Below are 16,241 nucleotides of genomic sequence, written 5' to 3'. Positions count from 1 at the left end.
GATACATCCTGAAAATACAAATGATAGTCCATTCGCTATCGAGAAGACATTACTACAAAGTGCTTTAAAGGCATATCCAAAAGTCCATGATGCTTTATATTCGTATTCAAATGATCTGGAAAATAAAGATGTTACTATGTACAGGTTGTTACAGGTAATTCTTCGACAAACTACCTTAATTTTAGAGGGTGCTAAAAATCAGCCATATGTGTGGGAAAAGTTAGAGTCTCAAAATTTTCATACGGTGGTTGCAGAGAACTTTTTTTGATTTTTTTAATTAGGGCAAAAACAGCCGGATTTTGGCCAAACAACTTCATTGTAGATCAGCTTTCAACCCTTTTAGTGAACCCTCTACCCTAAAAAGTCATGAATAGGTCATTTACCTCTAGTGCTTCTACCCCTGGGGTTTTGAAATGTTTTACTAAGTCAAGTTGCCAATTCGTTTAATTGATACTTACTTTTTTACTCGTTTCAATACACCTTTTCGACCGTAGCCGTCAATTGCAGTGCGAGCATTTCTTTGTCCGTTTTACTGCCCTAAAACCGTCCCAGTCTTTTTTTTGCGCCTTTAGAAAGACACTAGAAAAAAGTATAAAAAAGGATTGGATCGAGTTTAGGGTGGTAAAAAGTGGGACGTGCCTGACCGCGCGATTACGGTCGAAAAAGTGTATATGACTTACTTTTTCACTTGTTTCGATAAGACTTACTTTTTCACTTGTTTCAATAGGACAATACTCAACTGGAAATTCGTCATTGGTTTGGTTGGCAATCTAATAATTCGCTGGCTATTGAAGATGGCGAGTTTACTTAGATTTATCACTCACCCGAGTCACAGAAAAGTTTAGCCAAAAACACAATAATCCGTTGAGAAAAATACCTAAAAATCTTATTTCCGTTGAGAAAAATATCTCAACACCCCATACCTTTTTATTTTTGTGAAAATGGAATGAGAAGATTTCCCTTGAAAGGAGGGTTTTAAGATCGGTGTAGGACTGGAATCTTTTATTTTTCGGACCGAATTTAGGAAATTAGATCAATCGTCGTAGACGGAAAATTGGGCTGTTTTAGTCTAGAAAAACGGAATTCAGCAAAAAACGGTCAGATTTTTTCGGAAATAGGGTTAAATAATTAAAATTTCCCGAATTTCTGACGGGATTTTTTTTTTAACTCGTCTTTTTTAGTTTTAATTTACTTTTGTACTTTATTGAACCTTTTCATATTTTCTTTTCTCCGTAGAAAACACCTTATCTGAATTACCACATTTCTCGAACCCATTCCTCTCGGAGCGTTACGCTGTGGACGTCAAGCTGTCCTATGATTATTATTTGCAGCAAGCAAGACCAATGCATGCTTTCCTTGTTTACATGAAAAATCGCACGCATACAAGCGAGAGGTATTTAACAGAATTCAATGATATAACATTCATTTTCATTAAAATTTTGTTTTTAATCGTTTCTATTTTTAAATTCTAGCATCGACGCCGTCACATCATCAGTATGCAGGCTAGCCATCGAAAATTACGATTCAGCCATCATCTCAACGTCCTGTATTCTTTTCATGGAGTTGATAGAAGGCCCGTATCAATTATTGAAGGTGGACGTCAAAGCTGCTGTTCTCATCTCAAAGTATTGGAACAAAAGAGTTTCTTTCGAGAAGAAAACAAACGCACAAGACGTTAAGACGTTGCTAAGTAAGTCCTAACTTTAGAACTAATTTTTGACAATTTTCCCCTAAATTTCACCTCTTGTATATAAGTGTAGAAGTATGAAACTTGAGTTATTTAGTAAAAAGTCTAGATAGCTGAGCCGAGTCGGCTGGTTGTTGACCCCGTGAAAACAATCAAAAGACTGCCTAAAAGTCCTAGATTACTTGGCTATTCACGTAATATCGGCTCTATCGACTCTAAAGTCTGCGACTGCAGTCGGAGGCGATCAGTAGGCTCCTCTTTCGATAGCTAGCTACTGGAATGTAGTTTTAGGGCGCCACTCTTTGTCATTGGATTGTTTCACTTTTAATGGAGTACATTTATGTACTTTTATTGAAAACAAACTTATTTGATATTGTATTTTACCTACATTCAATCAAAGCATTTTCTTAATAGAATGCGATTTAAGATAGCTTGGGCCTCTTTTATTTAGCCTAGGTTGAATGAAAATATTTTTACATAGCGAAGAAAGTGCAACCCCCCCCCTCCAAAAAAAAAATACTTGGCTTATTAACAAGGTAAAATGTTAAAAAACTTTATAGTTACGTTTAGCTTGTAACATTTTAGAAATGATGAATTAATTTTCTTTCAGTTGATTTATTATTGGCAAAGAAATCAAGAGAGAACCTCATTACCCTTGTCAGCCATTTGGAAGACTGCATCGAAGTTGCTATTCACGAAAATAAGGAAATTGACAGGTACACTCTCTTAAAAGCTTTGGTTTATATGCATCGTATATCGATGGGTTAAAGAGAACAACATTGAATAGTTTTCGAAAGTTTGATTGATTGAAGTCATAATTTTTCGCAAAAACAATTCCGCAGTGCAAGGTTATGATATGTCTGTTTTTTGTTGAACTAGTGATTGACACCTTAGTTTTGCCCAAAATATTTTCTTAGAAGACAACATAAAGCGTGAAAATCAGCTCCCGCGAAAATTAACCAATAAAAATGCAAAGCAAAAGTTTATGTTTTCAATAAATGTTTATCTCCATTTGAATTACCACTGATATTATATAACATTCTACTGCAAGTATACTAGTAGCCGAGAACGTGTTAAAAACCAAATTAATGCATGATAACCATGACGTTACGTTTTATACGGTGCAACCGTACTACCAAACTACAATCAGCGCCGAAATATATTGACAGTTTTGGGGATTTTAAGGTTTTCAGAGTTTAAAGCGCGGGCGAGAATCGTAGTTTCAGTACTTCCACTTTGTTTCATTGGATTTTTCGATTTTGGGGGGTTGAGTTGCTTTCAGGCTATATTCTCAGCCATATTGGAATATTTTTGAGCTTTTCGACCCTGAGATTCTGGGCTCGTTATAAGTTTTCAGTCCCATATTAGCTAAAACTCTATATTTAAACCGTAATTTATAGCACTTAAAAATCACTCACTGTTCTAAACTTTTGTACCAAATATTATGGAGGTGATTGTAGCCGAGGTGTTAGCAACTAGTTTTATTGTCTAAATTAGAAATCAGGCAAACAACCGGTCTTTTTTCGGGTGTTTCCGTATAAAACATTACGTCATGAATATCACGAATTCAAGGTTCTTTAGTATCCCTTAACAGTGCCGATGATAAAAATTACTAAAACTGATTTTTTTCAAATTCAGGTTTTCGTTCGAAGCTATATGTCATTGGAAGATAGCCATTCAATTTTGTCGTCTTCATCAGCTGCCCTTGACCACGTGTTTCGTCAAATCGTGTTGTCAAACGGATAATTGGCTTCCTTTATTCTTGTTCATTCAACTGTATCAAATACCACCAACACAGGTAAAAACTACTATAATCCCAACCTCGTTCCTGTGTATCCCAGGCTTTAATTACGTTACTGATTGACGCCAGAAGATGTCAGGGTATTATCTAGCGCTATTAGTAAGCATTAAAAAGCTGATAATGCACAGGGAACGAGGTTGCTAAAATCCCTTTTTATACGGCATCTTTATAATATTGTTTGACTAGAGTTATTTATAGTCGGCGTTATACAGTAATACAGGTGTTATACGATCATTTATGACCATAACGGGATAATATTAATTTGCACAGTAATTTCCGTAATACAGTAATGTTTAATCTTCTAAACCTGCTAGGATGTGGTATCATCCTGGGGATGTCATAATGCCTTCAATCGTAGCCATGTAGACACGGTTTGTTTTAGATGTGAGAAGTTTTGATACAGTGTAGAAAGTAAATAAAAAAAAAGATCTTGTCCTGGCGTTGTAGATTTCTGGTGTATGAACAGTCAAAAGCTCCAACACAATTTCTTGTTAAAAAATCACAGTAAGTGGCAAAGAATACATTTCTCCCATAAGTTGGGCACCCACTCATTTAACGTTTGCTTCATTGTTTGGATGTCAGTTTCTTCTATTTCCCATCTCTTTTGACCGTAGTCATTATGTGAGAAAAAGCTTCGTCTGCGCGTAACGTTGTCGAGTTTGTCTCTCATCGCTGCCAAAAGATGAATAATCTTCATCCATCTTTCACTGGCGCCAACATTTTCTGTCTTACCGGATAGACCGCCTGTTGATTTGCATGCACGATTGACTGTCATTTCAATGACTTGATCACAAGGGATTTTTGTAAATGGTTGTCCAGTAAGTGAGACGGTAAAACCGTGTAGCAAAATTTCGTTATAAAGCTGAGGATGGTCTTCCTTTAGCATTTTCATATGTACATAGCAATACGTGAGATTTCTGGCATAATTGTGGCGATTGTGGGTGAAACAGTAGGGTAGAAACTCTTTGATGCATTGCAAGTAGCCATCCCAGTTTGATGTACGTTGACAGTGAATCGTACTAAGAAGAAGGTCAACCATTTCTAGGTAGAGCTCCAAGTATCCTCCCATGCCTTCTCTCAATTTTGGAATCTCTGGAATCTTAGTCCGTATATATTCAATGATGAACTCTAAATCTTTGTCATCTGAATCTCCATTGAGAAATTCTTTAAAAAATCCCTCAATCCCACTTTCGTCCAGATTTAACTCTCCCTTGTCTTTCAAGTGATCGACTTTGCTCCGAACGATGGCTTCGTACATGAGTTTATGTAAGTGGATTGCGTGTTTAACGTCACCACCCTTCAAAGCATTTGTAATGGTTCCTTCACCACCACATCCACTGTATACAAGCCAAGTTATAAGTCCGGAATCTTTAAAGCGTGAATAAATTGTTTTCAACATACACATGATTACATGAAAACCGCCCATTCGTGGTATCAATTTTGTGAAGATATCAGACCCATCAGAATCCATCTTAAACATGACATCAAGGACTTTCGAGTAAATAGCTTGATCCACCTATGTAAAAACAAAGAAGAAAGCTTGTATTGCTCAGTGTGATTTCTAAGATGATTATTACTTTAAGCTAAGTAAACGGTTTGAAGTTAACAATATTGAAGTTAAGTTCCAGAAATAGAGTCTGAAATCACAAAAGAAGCTTAAAATTTGACATACCTCTAAAAACATTTTCTCCAAGTTGAGCTCGTCTAATATGGCCAACGCCCTATCAATGGCGGCATTGATTACCCCCATTTCCGTCGGTGGAGATGTAAACGGAGGCAAATATCCAACAGATGCCTTTGTTGCTAGATCTGATCCATCTTCAAGTAGCTTGAAAAATCCAGTCCACGATGGCACTCTCAATCCCTCTTCGACATAAAGTTTTGATGCTACGTATCTGGCAACTGCCCACTCGCTACTCTTCCTTTTCACATTATTAAGTTCCGTATTGTCATTATCCTTTTCATACTTGAATTTCTTGCAATTGTTTGCTCTGCTAAACTTTTGTGTATCGAAATCCATCTTTGTTCCTTTATAGGCTCTGTGGTTCTTACGTTCAAAATTATAATCAGCCTCGACTTCCACTCCAGCTTGCTTGGTATAAAAGTCATCCGGTTGTATCAATATGTTATTGGTATTGTGCGTCTGTTTTCCGTGAAAGTTTTTATTGTCAAAGTCAATATTATCGAATACATAAGTTGGAGTGGTCTTTGCTTTGACATTTGGAGGAACGAGTTTGGTGCTTTTGTCGACCCACTCAGCCCACTTGTCTTCAATGAATTTCGCGTCCGTATACGTGATGCCGTGACCAAGGCGTGATAAATCGGTAACTACATTGCTGGAACCTGTTTTACTGTACTCAGATAATGATAAAAGTACTTGATTTAATGACGGTGTAGCGTTTGGAGTTAGAGATTCGATATCTGTGCATAATTTTGTAACTTTCGGCACTTTTGAAGGTGGCAGTTTTACGATTCCATCCTTTCCATATGAAGCGTCTGGGTAGACAATCCAACCAATTAAGTTATATAATAGGTCAGAGGATGGTGAAAGATCGCTGTTGATAATATCTTGAGGTGTTGGGGGCCAAAGCTTTTCCTTTTCTTTGTTCGCGGAACCAATAGATCGGCCAATCATTCTACCAATATTTTTGACACTGATTGATTCTTCAATGCCTGTCGAGTTAGACATAGCCTCCAAACAATCTGACACGATTCTATCGCTCTTCGCCAAAACATACTCCGACTCGTTACCTTTTCCTCTTTGTAAGAACATTAGCCTATCTCCAAATTTCTCCTTCAATTTACGTTTTAAGTCTACACTTCTAACTTTAGGTTTTTGTGTTAGTTCTGAAAAGTAAGACGACAACTGAGCGAGCGTGTAAATTTCCTGTCTCTTGATGATATGATGTGTAATAAGTGTGGAAAATTCTTCCTCGAAGTCAACTAAGTCTCTTTTCTCAGAGTTTTTAGAGTCTTCCACTTTTTTATACTTCGCACGCCAATAAGGAGTCCTAAAGCTATTATAACAATGTTTGTGATAAGCAACATTGGCCTCAAATAAGCTTTTGACAGTACTTGCTAGTAATATTCTTTGAGAAGCAAGCTTATAATCTTCGTTATTATATTCCAAATGCAGCTTTGAAAATTCGATCAATGTTTGTTCTGTAAGATGTCTCTCTTCGTTCTCTTTCTTGTAAGTCATCTCTATGACTGGAAGGTCTTTTCCTTTTGCTCCTCTTTTATTTTCGTTACATATTATACATAGCTTCTCCTTGTTATCATTAACTGAAGCATACGAGCAGGACTGGCGTGTGCTGCGTCTAACGTTTGCTGTCTCCTCCATTTGCATCACGTTTAAAGAGCTCGGGATTGCACTGTCGATGTTTTCGGGTTGATCTGGAGGCTGATTTGAGACTTTCCTTTGCGAAGTCATGAAAGATTCTTTTAAAAATTTACCCTTGCATGATTTATGTGCCATCAGTTCTTTATCTGAATCCCAATCAACCAATGACAACACTTTGTTAAATTCGTGATCATATTTGGTCCAATTTTCAGCAAACGTTCTGAAATTTGTCTTATGTCTTACTGTTTCAAAGTTACAGCGCTTCGCATTTCTCTTCAAACAACTTTCGAAGAAGATAGCACAGGTAACTCTACCTAAATAAATTGATGGTCGCGTCTTAAAAACTGGTTTCGGAAAAACTTTTTCACTTCGATTTTCCTTATCTTCTTTCCTTTCCATCTTATCATCACTAAATCCACACATAAACTAATAAATAACAACTTCTTCTAGTTTTTTTTTCATGTAAGAAGATATAAAAACATGCAGAAAGTTTTCCGTTTATTTTCTAATGGTACAGCTGCCAATTGATAGCGAAATAAATAAACATGTAACAGCGCACGAAGAAAATGAAAATAAAACACCTTTTCAATAGGTGACTTTGTCAGGCGTGCGTTATTAATTAATTAATTATCCTCCGAAAAAAAAATAAGAAAAACCTCAGTTTAATTCAAGTTTTTTGACACTTATATGAATTAATTGTGAAAATAAACCTAAAATGACGTCATCATTAAGGCTCATTTGCAGCATGACCGGGACATTTTTAGACCCAAGTTTATATCTCAAATTTACTTGTTTTTTAATTATCTTTCGAATGAGCCCAAAATCGTTTAATTTCGAGCACTTTCGATTTAGGCTAAATTGTACTTTAGTCTGACGTCATCATTAAAACTCATCTGCAGCATGACTGGTACATTTTCAGACCCGAGTTTATATCTCAAATTTACTTGTTTTTCAATTATCTTTCGAATAAGCCCAAGATCGTCGATTTTCGAGCACTTTCGTTTTAGGCTAAATTGTACACTTTAGGACCAAAAAATAATGCCCAAAATGAGCAATTTGGGGTAAAATTTTGAAAAATCGGTCGATGACTTGAGAATCTACTAGGGTTGAACTGTCGAAAACCGAAAAAAACAGAGGTTGGAGTGTTTTTCCGGGCGGAGCATGGCTATGTGACTGACTATTTCCCATTAAGAAATCTCAATTTTAGAAGCTTTTAGAAGGTTAATTGGAGCTGTAAGATTTACTCACAAAAGGAAAAGCAAAGCGGAAACATTACGGACAATATTTCATAGATATTGGAAGTTATGGAAGAGTGTATGTCAAACAACTCACTGAAAGAACATCTTCTGGCTATTGTCAAGAAATCTCGAGAAATTGCTGACGGCAAAACAGAAAAGAAAAGGAAAACTTCAAAAGTGAAGAAAGAAACGCAACAAAACCCTAATACCCTCGTTGAACAGAAATCGAAACACGTTAAGGTAAAAAAACTTATGCAGTGCTTTCACTACTACCTTTACATTTTTTTATAAATTTGGACTTTAATATACGTTAAATTGCTGAAAGTCTTGGGACAATAGAAAAATGTTTATGTTCGCCTTTCTCATTTTTTTGTGACGGGACCTACTGTAAGGCCGAAGAACTATTTTTGTGTCTGAATGTACGTCAAAAATAGCTGTAAGATGATTTACAGTCGATACTCTCTTATTCGGCGTTTTTCACTATACGATACGCTCCATTATTCGATAATATTGAAAGTCATTGTCAACAAGAAACACTTCTAAACGACGATCCACTATTCGATAAGCTCCCTTATTTGATGAAAATCTAAATACCCCTTGAAAATTGAATTAGAGAACGCTAAAACTATACTTCATTTCATTTTTATTGCTTTTTTTTGTATAGAAGAACTATCGTGCTCAATTTTACTCGAAACTTGGTACCACTGGTTTACCCTCCTCCAGAGGGAGTGTCAGTGAAAATCCTCGTGAGTTGGCTACCTCGCCATCAGATGAAAACATGACGAGAATAACCAATCAGCTCCCCATGACATCGACGCCGAAGAAAGATCAAGTAGATGGCAATAACCAGGGACATGGTCAAAAGCTGCAGCATGGTGACGATTTACAACTTTTAGATGGTATGTAGGCTATGTCATATTTAGTCTGAATGGCAGACCTCCCAGACCCCGTGCAAAAACGTGCATGAGCACGGACCCGTTAGCAGATGTCATATCTTTCTTTGTTCCAAGCTTAAAGCTCCTCTTCATAAGACTTAAGTCGTAAGTCTGGAGCTGCCCATTGTGTAGACTAGATTGTTTGCATCTTGGCAGTCGGTTTTCTTTCCTATAAACAATAAAAATTTGCAGTAAAATATCGGGAATTTGCTTTTAAATGTTTTCTTTGTGTTATCTCCTGTTATAATAGCTTTTATGGAATAAAGCTCTGATATTTGATTGGTTTCGATTGCAAACTTCACTTTTTTTCCAAGCAAAATATCCCCTCTTGATAACTTTCTATCAACACGTAAGTAAGTCTTGACCGCAGTCGGAGGCGACCCGAAGGCTCTTCTTTCAATAGCTATCTACTCGAAGTTAGGAAAGGGCGCCAATCTTTCTCACTGGATTGCTCCATGTACCCTTGATCCTTCTCTTAATTGCTGAATATCAAGCTTAAAGGCGTCATGTACCATTTTTGTACTAAGTTTATAGTCTTTGGTATGACCCAGCCGAGGATTGAACCCACGACCTTGCGCACTGTAGACGGATGCTCTACCACTGCACTACAGTCGCTAACAACACAACTTTATTACAATAATACAGTTGGAACATTCACTTTTGCCCTCTTAAAGCTTTTTTCTATCAACAGATCTTTACAATAATACAGTTGGAACCAAAATTTACTTTTGTGGTTTCAGATACACATTTCCAAGAGATGTCGGAAATTCCTAATAGTAACAATTTGGTCGATTTGCTCCTACAATGTGATGACAACAATACACCATGGAGAAAATTACTGGCTTATTCGCTGGCTGTTTTTAATCCACTCTTAACTGTATTGGCCGCTTGTTATGAGGTAAGTTTTGTAAAAAAAATTGCCTTACATATAAGTTATTTATTTACAGAATGATATTCTTATAAGAAAACGTGAATTTTTTCGAAAGTCTATGTTCACAAATTGTCGGAACTTTTTTATGTTAGACAATAGAAAGCGATAAATGTGAAAACTCTTTCATCTTTTCACTCTGGCGAAAGTGGGCGATAGTGGGCGATAGAAAGCGACACAATATTTTCACCAAAAGTTAAAAAATATTTTTTTCACTCACTTTCTGTCGCTTTCCATCGGTTCCCAGTGGGAACCAAGCTTTTACCGTATATAACAAAATACTAAATTTGCTAATTTTTACTTTGCAGGAAGCTGATTGTTGGGAGTGTCTTTGCGTTTGGTATGTGTGTAGTGTGAATGAAGAAATGAGATTCAAGATATGCAGCAGTATACTTGGTAAGATGTCTAGACAGTTGCACGGTTTTTTATAAGAACCTCCAAAATTTCTTAGAAACGTTCTTAACTTTTTGAGTTTTAATTTTAAAGATGTTCTTAGCATGTTCGTGCTTTCGCCATATTTTGAGTAGTTTTGTCCATTTTCCTCAGAAATTGGATCTTTTAGAGTCCACAAAGCCTTAAAATGTTCTTAACTTGTTCTTGATAATTTGGCCATCGAATCCCCAGGTTCTTATATACTTTGTTTTTATAAAAAAAGCGTGAATAATACGTAAAGATTAGGAACTCTGTGTTTTTAAAGTTTTGTTCGGAGAACATTTACGACTAGAAGATCAGAATAATCGAGGCAACCCTTAAGCTAAGGCTGCACTGATAAGTTTTTCAGGTGACTACAATGTAAATTTTGCAGGCCCTTGTATATTTTTCCGTAACAGGGGGGGATACAGCCGCAGGGTACTAACCCATAGCCGGGTGGTGGTGTCTAATTTGGAAATTCAAAAAAGTTAGTACCCGGTACTAATTTTGGGGTGGGGGTGGGTATATCTCCAATTTTAAGTTAGTACCCGGTACCAATTTTAGGGGTGGGGTGGGTATCATTTCAATTTTTCTTCAAGTACTCAGGCCCTGAATATGATACATTTGTTTAATTTTTTGTCTTCAACTTTCAGGATTTTGATGAGAAAAGATTTCCTTGTTATGGCTTACAGTATCTGACAGTATTGAAAAGTTTCCCCTTCCAATTGAAGGTACTTTCCCTGCTTATCAAGTATGTAGGGAAGTTTGGAGGTTGTTAGTTTCAATAGTTTTCAGAAAAAAGAACTGTTATGTTTCTAGTTTCTATCAATAAAGAATTATTTTATTCAAATTCATGGGTACTTTCCCTACTTTCTAAGACGAGAATTTTATTGGTCGTTAAAGTCTTTTGATTTCTTTTATGTAATAAATCAAAAGAAATTCTAGGCTCGCCCGACGAAATACGACTTTTTAGTAGAACTCAAGTCTGTTCTGAACATTCTTACTTTCAGCATCGAAGATTTCTAGCCTTCTAATATACGAGAATAAAATAAAATTTAGCTCCACGAAATAAGTTTGCGTTCAATATTGGCATCCATTAAATTTTGTTTTGAAAAGATATTTTCTCTAGCCAGAAAATAAAAAGTTCTTTATAAGCACACACAATTTCAGACCCAATTTGTAGACAAAAAGTCGCTGGAGAATTTTGGAGGAAAGTATTAAGCAATAGGGTTCACCTTGAAGAAAATGTTGATCGAAAAATCTTGTCATTTGATGAAGGATTGCAAAGTTTACAGGCCCTTTTTTAGTCCAAATATTTTCTTACACCAATGTCAGAAACAATAAATCTCGTCTCATCTTATTTCCAACACTTAAGTTAGCCAATAAGATTTCACCTATCAACAAAAGAGCTCATTAAAAATGCACGATATATGAGATTATGAGCATGCCTACCTCGTAATTTTTTTAATCGTAGGGCGAGCATGGTTACAATAGCATACTTCTCCTGTTTCTTTATACCTCCATGGTTATACAAATATTGAAATAGCTAATGTAAAGAATGCTATTGTTCAAAATTAGTATTGTTTTAATTAGTGAGAAGGATAGTTCGTCTTTGATATCTCAAGTTAGAACGAGGTATATGTTTGTCATTGCCTTCTGATGAAAAAGAATTACAAGCTGTTGCATCCAAAGTGATACAATCTGTCTTTTAAACAATAAAATTCTTATCCAAACTGATGATTCCTACAGCCTGGTTTTTGTTAGAGGGGTTAGTTTATTTTAGTTTATTGCAGTTTATTTATACCCTATAATTTATTTCTGTTTATATTTGTTTGTTTGTTTGTTTGTTTGTTTGTCTGTTTATGACAATTAAGACGGAGGCAGGTCAACTAAGCAAAGCCAACCAGAGCCAGGTCAACTAAGCAAAGCCAACCAGAGCCAACAATGCAACTTTTTTCTATTTCAACTTCTTTCATAAAAGATTGACACAGTTTTGAATAATTTGAATAAATTACCAATCTATTGAAGAAAAAAGTAAGGAAATCCATCCAATCCAAGCTTTCATACTATTCTCCATTTTTATCAACTTGATTTTTACTTCTTCTGATAGATATATACTTTTATTGCTGTTATTACAGCTATATAATATTTTACTTTTGCCAAGGAATTCCCTTGTTTTACCTTTGTAATTAAAAGTTGTGTTTGATTTAAAGAACTTTTAAGAGGATCTGAGTTAAAAACATGGTATATACAAAATAACAACAAAGAGCTGCTTTTGCTGGCTTTTGAAAGATTGGGACCATGCTTGGCAAGTTTTAAGGGTGGTGTCTCCTATTTTCCTTGGTAATTTTAAAGCCGGTACCCGGTACTAAAAAGGGGGTGGGGGTCCCTTTTTCCTTAAAAAAAAGTAAGTACCCGGTACTAAAAGGGGGGGTGGGGGTCCCTTTTTCCTTAAAAAAAAGTTAGTACCCGGTACTAAAAAGGGGGTGGTGGTACCTAAGACAATTTTTCTTAAAAATCAGGTTAGTACCCTATGGGTTAGTACCCTGCGGCTGTACCCCCCCCCCCTGTCCGTAAAAGTTTTTTGCTGCATTTGCAAGAAGATTGCAGAAAAATTTGATGTGCTATAACACTGTTTAATTTCCTGAGTGAATGCAACGCAATGTAAATAACATTGCAGTCACCTGGAAAACGCATCAGTGAAGCCTTAGATATTTCGTTTATAGATATCAAAGATGAAGACGCAATTTTGAGTAAGTTAATTTTTTGACTCCCACCATAAATATAATTCATTCCTGGGTCGGAGGTAATCTCGGCAAAGGTTGGATATAAAATTGATAAAAATGCGTTTTGCTACGGGAAAAATAAAAAAGATGACTCGGCAAAATAATAATCTTTACTCACGGTGGAATGAGCAGGGGGGTTGGGCACTTCAGATAAAAATCAACAATATTGGGGGGGGGGGGGAGGTGTTCATAATTAAGTGCTATTGACCTGATTTTGCTAAAAATCTCTAGGAAAGTGAAGGTTTTTGGCCAATTTTGGCACTTTGTAGCGTAAAGGTCATAAAATTGGGGGTTATTATAAAGTGATATGGGGGTGATTTCTTTCCAAAAATTGAAAAAAATGACCCCACTACAATTAAGCACACAGGAGTAATTGTCAAACACTGTTTCTAATTCTTCTTTTATTAAGTTTTTTAAGGGGTTTTTTAGGGCCGGGTAACTCAGTCGGTAGAGCATTCGCTTTACAATCCAAGGGTTCATTCCACCTCCCAGGTCAAACGCAACTAGAAAAGGGGATAGACTCCCTCACTCATAACTTCGCCGACACCCACCAGATGAATATACTTTCTTACGGTTTCATTTTTTGGAGTTGCTTCATGTGGACAATGTTTTATAAGCGGGTTTCAATTTTTTGATTTTATACGGGTGGACTGATGTGGGCGGACTGATGTGGGCGGGCGATTGCGCTTGATTATTGGAGGCAAAAAGACTTACGATTTATATGGAGGTGAGTGAATGTCAATCAAATTTTTGAAAACTACAAGTCATATCTCTTCGAAATTCATGAAAGGTAAGCCTATATACCTCTGAGAAAACATACTAAAATTTATTTTCAAAAAACCTACCAGAGACTTCATCAAAACAAAAAATGTTTTTGTCTCCAGCTAATGTTATGGTCTTTCTGCCTCCAAAAAATCGGGCGGTAAGTCACGTGAGTAAACAAATAACGTATCCCGAAAGCCGTCTATAGATTTTGGAAGAAATGAAGTAATGCCAAACAGTTCATAGAATAATGGGAAATGTGGTGTGGTGTTTCCTGCATTAGAGAATTGTAATGCTTTTAAAGTCACTTACTATCCTACTATATTTTCTCTACTGCCAGTGCTTCGGAATCATCGCTGGTCAAATGAAGATCTTTTGACAATTGTGAAATGTTTGTTGACTGAAGGTGTCAAATACGCAAAGCTCATTTGTCATGGTTTTATCATTTTCAGAAAGGTATGAAAACATTATTCATAATATGCACCATTGCAATATCTTCTGACATTAAATCACGGACCCAACAGCTGAATGGTTGTAAGTGATATAAAATCAATCAATACGTCACTTTTAACCAATCAGCTGTTGGGTCCGTGGATGATATTGCAATGGTACATATCATGGATAGAGCATTTCTTTTGAATTAAGAAGTGCGTCCAACAGATTCTGTATCCCTGGTTAATTAAAATTTACCAAAGATTGTTCAAAATAAGTTTGAAAAAAAACACAAGGGTAGCTTTTATGAGATTGGTGTTTTAAGGTTTTAGAACTTATCAAAACAGAAATCGATAAAGATTTTTAAAGCAGAGTTTGTGTTTTCCTCAGACTAGAGTCCTTACCCAGTCCTTTTTCGCACCTTTAGACTATAGAAAAATGCGTCAAAAAAGGATTGGGACGGTTATAGTGGGATAAAGCGGACAAAAAAATGCCCGCGCAACTAAGGTAGAAAAGCAGGGGGGGGTCATGCAGTTATTATATAAGCACTATGACAATTACTACCGTGGTGGTATATAAACCAAAATTTGGGAAAACAGTTACTCCACCAGTGGACTATAAACTGCAACATGGGTGGTGCCTAAGCCCAAAATTGTCGATTTTGGTAGGATATGGTGTACTAAGTGAGCAAATTTTTCAATTTTTCACTTAAAATTTTAGGTTTTTAAAAATTCCGGAAGCAAAAAAATTCAAAACATTTTTTCTTCAATCAAGGCATGAAAGATATTTTAACAAACTTGGAAAATGATTGAGATATTTAACTCTTGAACGGTCGTTAATAAGACGTACCCAGTAAAATGGTATCAAAAATGAGGAATTCAGTGAACAAATTGCCAAATTTGGCATTTTTGGGGGTAGTATACACCAATTTTGAGGGTAAAATCAGTTACTACACTATGGAATAACTGCAAGGGTGGTGGTGTCTGTAGAAAATGTCCAAAATTGCTTATTTTTCACTCTTTCTAGACAGACCCGCTTCTTTATTTGGTTCAATTTTTTGAAGCATATATGTTTAATCGAGAGGAAAAACATACGCTATCATTGCTGGCTGACTTTCAGACCGAATACAAGGCTTACAGAAACAGAAACAATGTCTCCAAAACTTTCTCCACAAACCATGACTCATACTATTGTGAAAATTTTGCATTCTCTTGCATTACGTTACTCCTTGAGAAAAGTCCGTCCACTTTGCATTCATACAAATTACTACATTATTTGGCTGATTCCAAGTTCGGTTTCATGTTTGAAAGACAAGGTGAGTTTGATTTGTTCATGCTCGAAGAAGGATGTTTTTTTACAAACACCAAATTTGTCGGCCTTAATGAAATTAGCAAGTTTATGTTTTGGAGGTAAGTCGATATAAAGCAACGTTGAAATGTCTCAAATATTGCGGTCCACCTTGCTCGACAACGGTAAAAACACCAATGTCGTCATCTGTTTAGGTAAGCGAAGGTGATATAGAACCGCACATCAACTATCGACTTTGTTTTTGCGCCGACTTACGACACTTACCCTCACCCTCGATATCCTCCGATACATAAACTTGCTTTTCTCAAAGCAAATTCGGGAAAAATCCCACTCCAATGTAACGACTTCCCATGTTTGCTTGGAGTTTTTCTTTTAGATTATTTCGCGTCCACATTTAGATTGCATGAACTTTCGACAACTTTATAGTTTTGTGCGGATTTTTGTCGATTTTTTCGACCTTCCCGAAAAGGATTGTACCTCATTCGGTGAATTCTTTGGGCAGTGGGAGGCCTTTAATCAAAGACATATCACCAACCCGTTTGTTTTAAGAATTCATAAGAATTTACTCAAGCCAAATACCTGAAAAGATTCTTTGACAATAAATTTTTTT

At 36.2% G+C, this 16,241-nt stretch overlaps 1 protein-coding gene across 1 annotated transcript in view; it reads left to right on the top strand.

Moving 5' to 3' along the window:
* The window catches only part of LOC136801446 (spatacsin-like), a 60,596-nt gene that overhangs the window by 21,155 nt on the left and 23,200 nt on the right, over positions 1–16,241 (top strand). The window contains exons 18-30 of the mRNA XM_067058086.1: positions 2–154; positions 728–797; positions 1,237–1,393; positions 1,473–1,690; positions 2,298–2,403; positions 3,326–3,485; positions 8,124–8,309; positions 8,734–8,968; positions 9,745–9,902; positions 10,241–10,328; positions 13,070–13,096; positions 14,232–14,347; positions 15,350–15,638. Coding sequence (XP_066914187.1) covers positions 2–154; positions 728–797; positions 1,237–1,393; positions 1,473–1,690; positions 2,298–2,403; positions 3,326–3,485; positions 8,124–8,309; positions 8,734–8,968; positions 9,745–9,902; positions 10,241–10,328; positions 13,070–13,096; positions 14,232–14,347; positions 15,350–15,638 — 1,963 coding nt within the window. The remainder of the gene's footprint in view (position 1; positions 155–727; positions 798–1,236; positions 1,394–1,472; positions 1,691–2,297; positions 2,404–3,325; positions 3,486–8,123; positions 8,310–8,733; positions 8,969–9,744; positions 9,903–10,240; positions 10,329–13,069; positions 13,097–14,231; positions 14,348–15,349; positions 15,639–16,241) is intronic.

Source organism: Clytia hemisphaerica, unplaced genomic scaffold, assembly GCF_902728285.1.
Source record: "Clytia hemisphaerica strain Z4C2 unplaced genomic scaffold, Clytia hemisphaerica genome assembly, whole genome shotgun sequence".
Classification (NCBI taxonomy): domain Eukaryota; kingdom Metazoa; phylum Cnidaria; class Hydrozoa; order Leptothecata; family Clytiidae; genus Clytia; species Clytia hemisphaerica.
Note: the sequence above shows the minus strand (reverse complement) of the source record. Positions and strands in the feature narration are given on the sequence as shown.